Raw genomic sequence first — 6,036 nt, 5'->3', positions numbered from 1 at the left:
CGAAAGCCATGTCAATCAACTCTCTCCTCCTGCTACTGGCACCAAGAGTCAATTTGGTGGTATAGCTTCGAGTGCAAGTAGTTTGTTTGGAGTATCTATTGGTGGAGGTAAATCACATATATCAAAGTCCGGCAGTCTGGTCAATTTAAAAGCCCTAGGTGAAGTACTCGACCCTAAAACATACCACAACGAATCTGCGGTCCTACGTGCGAAACGGACGGCTGGAGCCTTTAGCTCTGGTTCTACTCCTGGCACACCTCGAGACGACCCCTTTAGTGAGAAAGAGAAACCTGCTCGTCAGCATGCCACACGACGACGGCTGGAGAAGCGACGTCAGGAGGAAATCTTTATTACCATGCATGTCGCAGCGATCCTTCAAAGGCAACAATTCATTCTTCAATTGACCCGAGCCATGATGATGTTTGGTGGACCATCTCATAGACTTGAGTCTCAGATTCAGGCGACTGCACGAGTGTTGGAAATTGATCTACAGATGGTGTTGATCTATTCGTGAGTGACTCACTTGTGTACAAGGGAACTTGAAGGTTTAAACTTACCTGATCCTGCATATAGACTATGTATCTTCTCCTTCCAGGACGAAGCTACGCATACGTCCGAAACAAAGTTTATAAAACAGTCTCCCAACGTCGATCTCGGAAAGCTCACCGACCTGGCTATCTTACATTGGGAAGTCGTACACGACAAGATCGGAGTTCAAGAAGCATCTGCCGAGATCTCTCGTCTTATGCGAGCAAAACCTGAGTATGGCACTCTGGCTACCATCGGAATCGGTGCTTTGTGCAGCGCATGCATTGGTCCAGCAGCATTCAATTCAAGTTTCCTGGATATGCTCGTCGCGGCTCCACTCGGGGCCGGATTAGTAGCCGCTCAGTTATTGATCGCATCCAAATCCGACGTACTTTCTCAAATCTTCGAGATCGTGGTGACAGGCTTAGCAAGTTTCATTGCTGCCGGATTGGCCTCAACCGGTTTATTTTGTTATTCGGCTATCATCGCATCGTCCATCGTTCTTATCCTTCCAGGTTGGTTAGTTTGTTGTGCTGCTTTAGAGCTTCAGAGTCGATGCATCGTAAGTGGAAGTGTGAGGTTGATCTGGGCAGTGATCTATGCATGTAAGTCATTCAGTCTTCAACCTTTTTATCGAGACAGCAAATGTGCCAAGTCGAAACCAGAAGCTTACTTGTCATCTTTCCGATTTGTGAACAGTGTTCTTAGGATTGGGTATCAGCGTTGGGGCACAATTCTGGACTTTATTCTCGGGCCATGACGTAGAGTTGGCAGTAGATGGAACGTGCGGAAATACTCACACAGACATCTGGTACCGCAAGACCATCCCTCTATGGTCGGCGTTTATAGTCGTACCGGGTTACGCATTTTTTCTAGCGCTTCGTCAACAAGCCCGACTTAAAAGTAAAGAGCTTTGGGTGACGATTCTTCTTTCTAGTGGTGGATGGGCAGCAAATCATTTTGCCTCTATAGCTTTTCCAAATAGATCTGATATCAGCTCTGCACTTGGATCTTTTGTCGTTGGATTTGCGGCTAACATATATGGAAGGATGTTCCAAGGTACTGCATTTATTGTGGCACTTGTACCTATCCTCTTCCAACTTCCATCTGGTCTTGGGAACGGTGGACTTTTATATTTCGCCAACACACGTGAATCAACTCAATCATTTACCAACGGATTATCGGTGGGCCAACAGTTGATTGAAGTCTCGCTTGGATTGGTAATTGGATTGTTCGCTGCGACAGTCATCGTTTACCCTTTTGGAAACCGGTGAGTCCAAGTTTTAATAATTGCAGAGCAAGTCAGATGTTTTCCTCGAGACTCCACTTACTAATTTGAGTGAATTTTCTTTCCTTCCTTTAGTCGAGGGGGACTTATGACCTTCTAAACATCTGTGATATACTATTTCATCGCTCTGCGCATCTTCATGAAGACCTTCAAAGATCAAATGTGCTTTTCCACGATTCACAAGGTCCTCGATCGCTTAACTTATCCTCTATCCGCCCTTTGTCATTTCACGATCACGCTTCTCATCAATAGCCACATATATGCATCTTTCGCGGTCACATCTTTTTGACCACTGTAGTCGAATGCTGTCTGACTATCAGTCCGATAAAGTCTCCCACCTACTCCCATCTTATGATACGTTGTTCTAAGTCTTACAAAAAACCTCAGTTTTGGTTGAATTATAGTCGTTCTTATTTTTTTAGTCCATGGTTTTATTTCCTTGTTGTTTGTCATGTCAAATAGAGTCAACACATAGTCCGAAATCTATAAAATATTAGTAATTCTCATTTCATAGATGTTTTCCGTAAACTTGTGAGTTTTTTTTTACATATTTTCTTTCTTGGCAATTAGACATTAGAGCCAAAAAAAATATTATTTTATGTTTCTTGAAGAACCTATGTAAGATTTGGTAATATCTGACATTCAAATTGAGTTTCCATTACTTTTACTTTTTCATTTGTATTTTTGTTAAATTTGAACATTGTTTATAGAGATTTTTATGGTCGAATAATCCAGGACACATCTAAACCTGAACTAATAGCTTGATTACATTTGTCCTCTTGATTTGACCAATCCCTTCAAAACCTGATCTGATTTCAACTAGCTAGGGGTAGAACAACGTGCCGCAAGTGCTTGGCTAGCTCATTCTTACGCATATGGAGGAAACAATGTGACATAGAGTTGTGCAGTTTAATGGTTCAATATGCAATCTCAAGTAATTGATTCTGCATGGCTTTTCAGCATAATGGTAATCATGTGATATGTATGTAGCTCAGATAGTCTTGCTTCATGATATAAGGGATGTATGTCGAGTCACCACTTTGACCAGTTGCAGCCTCTGTGTCTGGGAGACAGGTACTTCAAAGACTGAAATTTGATATGGACTTAAAGAACAGATAAGGTGATGGATAGGGGTCAAGCAAATAAACATTCTTTGAATTTGAAGTGTGTAAATTTTGGAACAGGTGTTCAACGTCTGTGATGCAGATAAGGACAATAAGGACTCATCATTGTTTATGATAGATAATATTAGGATGACAGATTTAATATCCACCATAAGTCCATTCATAGAAATTTGGCATCTTGAGATAACCCATCAGGTCAGCTCAGTGGTAATGTTTTGGTACAGTCTGGCTGCAATCACAAAACACTCATGAAGTCTTACTCAACAACTTTGCTTACTTGTACAGTGATACCCATACAATTGCATACCTTTACATACCCATGCAATTGGATAATCAGCAGTGGCCAGCACTTCCCTAGACTTGGTGCAGGCTAAAAACTAGGTTTATTGCATAATTATGTTAAAAATTATATTGCATCGGGAACCCGCCACCTTCCTTCTCCAACAAAACACTCAATTAGTGTCTTGCAGTATGGAAAGTAGTGCACACAATTCCATTCATTCAAATAGAAGATCCAAACCTCAAGTCCATCATGTATTAAATACAAACAGATGCCTGTATTTTTGGTAGAAAGTGGTCTGCTGATGAGGCCAAGAGAGTCTAAATCTCACTATGTGATCTGATGATTGACAAAGAGCTCAACATATTTCTGTTTATTCTTCTTATTCTCTTAAATTTTTTTAGGAGTCCCATTAAGGGGGCAGGGCTGAATATCTCAGGATACCACTCCTGTGATGTAAGTGTTGTTTTGTTAAATTATCATACTTTTCAAGAAGCAGCTGGTTATACCTAGGCTAGCATCCCTTTGAGAACTCTACCTAGATTTGAAGGAAGTTGAAAGTACCAAAAAGATGGAAACACCACCTATGCCAATGGAAACATTTGAGCACTCACACCAAACAATGAAAATCAACTGAAATTCTTTCGTTCAAGACCATCTGAGGCAAGGACTGTTAAGTTCTGAGGTAAAGCACCTTTCGCCATAGCCAGGCTATGTCTGCTGGTTGACAAGTGCACACACTGATTCAAAGGGAACTGGTGTGTGCTTGTTGACAGCAAACACCATGCGGGCACAGTGTTTGATGACATATCTTACTGATGCCTTATACAAAATAAGGGATAAATGATGGTTAAAACATCTTTTGTGCAAAAAGCAATTGCTCAATTTGGGGGTCAAACCCAAGACATCCGCATAAAACCTTGGGGTGAACCCCAAGACAAGTATTAGTACGGCACTCTGACCAACTGACACCACATGCAATGTCATGTTGCTTTCTGCCCTGCAACGGTATGTGGCTGGCGCAGATAGTTCACAGCCAGGACCAGCGACAGGGCCAAATTTGGCTGTGACACCCCTTTTCCCATGCAACATTGCCTTGTACTACAGTCACAGTGCGACATACAGCTCCTCACTGCAACATACTCACAACTGCCTGCGACATCCACCCTTGGACCAGATACCCTTGATCCTCTTCAACACATCAATTACCTATATACTCCTTTGACAAACCCTTCTCTTTTCACAAATCCAACCATCACAATGATCATATGCACCTGCTCCAGATGCGTGCGTCAAACGTGTAGTGGCCCACAAGGAAATCAGCAGCCCAGACAATTTGTACTCCAAGCAACTCAGCTCAAGCATCACCTTGCCGATGTAAAAAAATCACCAGATCACTTGTCAAGCAGCCGTGAAGCCTCTCCGGAAGTAGAACGTGACAATTTTCAAGAATTTTTAAAGCATCAGGAAGATTTGGAGTATGAGGCGCTACAGATAGGTGGCCATGACTCATTGCTGACTGGTGAGTGACGGAAAACTTGCCAATACACTTCCTCATATGAGAGCTAACACTCCTCTCCTACTCGATCACAAGTGATCACTTTTGTTGCAATATTTTTAGGCTGGTGGCATTTGTTCTGTGGCCTTAGTAGTGCATGATGTCACATGGCACAGGTCTTCATTCTTGAGATTTTAGAAATGGCTCAAAACCATCCGCTATTAGACAATACAGAAGAACGTCAACTCCCCAAGGACACTTGTACAATAATCAAGACACTATCTATCAGTCCTGACTTAAAGAAAAAAATCTGCTGCCCAAGTTGTTTCAGCCTCTACACACCGGCAAGCACACCTTGGACGTGTTCATACCAAAAATCACCAACAGCTCATGTATGTGGGGAAGCTCTTTTTGAACTGACGAAGATGTACCAAGGTCTGCGTGACAGAGGCCAAGACCAGAAGTATCCTAGCCTGTTTACAAGCCTTGTACCAGCCGAAATTGGTTATCCACGCAATGTTTATGTCATTCAGGAATTATCTTCCTGGTTAACTTGGTTCCTTTCAAAGTCAAATATAGAAGACAAGATCAACAAATGGTCAGACGAGCTCGGCAAATCCCAGGAAACAAAGATATCTGATATCCAGAAGGCCAAAGCTTGGAAGGAGATCACCTGGCCGAATGACCCTTTGACCGGCCCAAAACCTTTGAACCTTGTTTTTTCTCTATTCATCAATTGGTTCAGTCCTCAAGGAAACAAGAGATGTGGTGCACAACAATCAATGGGTTTCTTGGCCTTCAACTGGATGAATCTTCCACCCTCACTGCAAAATCTCATTCAGAACACCTGTGTTGCTGGAATAACTCCAGGACCAAACATGCTGGACATGACAACCATCAGCCATGTACTCAAAGACCACACAGACGACTTGCTTCTTCTTGAAGAAGGAATTATCATTGCCACATCTCAATATCCACAAGCCTGTTAAGTACAAGTTCAGTTACTCACAATACACTGCCAGCATTAAAGAGGTTCCCAGATGGGAATACAGGTCCTAGTGATCAGATTCCCATTCTGCTACTGTTACACAGTTCCATGAATATTTCCTGAGTAGCCATTGTGATATATGTAGTCAATATTTTGAAATGTGCGTCTCAATCTGAACAAAGCTACAGCATGTATTACACATGATTTTCTTATCTAGATGAGCAGATGACTGAGCGGACCTGTATGTAGCTGATAGCTAAGGATTTACTCAGATGTTTGCACATATGTAGTGTATGCTTTATGCCTCAGATGTGCAGTGCAAGATGATTT

At 42.2% G+C, this 6,036-nt stretch overlaps 1 protein-coding gene across 1 annotated transcript; it reads left to right on the top strand.

Moving 5' to 3' along the window:
• Positions 1 to 580: 580 nt before the first annotated feature.
• MELLADRAFT_40257 (uncharacterized protein) lies at positions 581 to 1,802 on the top strand (the record flags this gene model as incomplete). The annotated part of the gene is made up of 2 exons (XM_007417141.1): positions 581 to 1,133; positions 1,228 to 1,802. Coding segments are annotated over 2 exons (1,128 nt in total), but the record flags the coding sequence as incomplete, so codon positions are not given.
• Between the last annotated feature and the right edge of the window lie 4,234 nt (positions 1,803 to 6,036).

Source organism: Melampsora larici-populina (assembly GCF_000204055.1).
Source record: "Melampsora larici-populina 98AG31 unplaced genomic scaffold MELLAscaffold_69, whole genome shotgun sequence".
NCBI classification, from domain to species: domain Eukaryota; kingdom Fungi; phylum Basidiomycota; class Pucciniomycetes; order Pucciniales; family Melampsoraceae; genus Melampsora; species Melampsora laricis-populina.
Note: the sequence above shows the minus strand (reverse complement) of the source record. Positions and strands in the feature narration are given on the sequence as shown.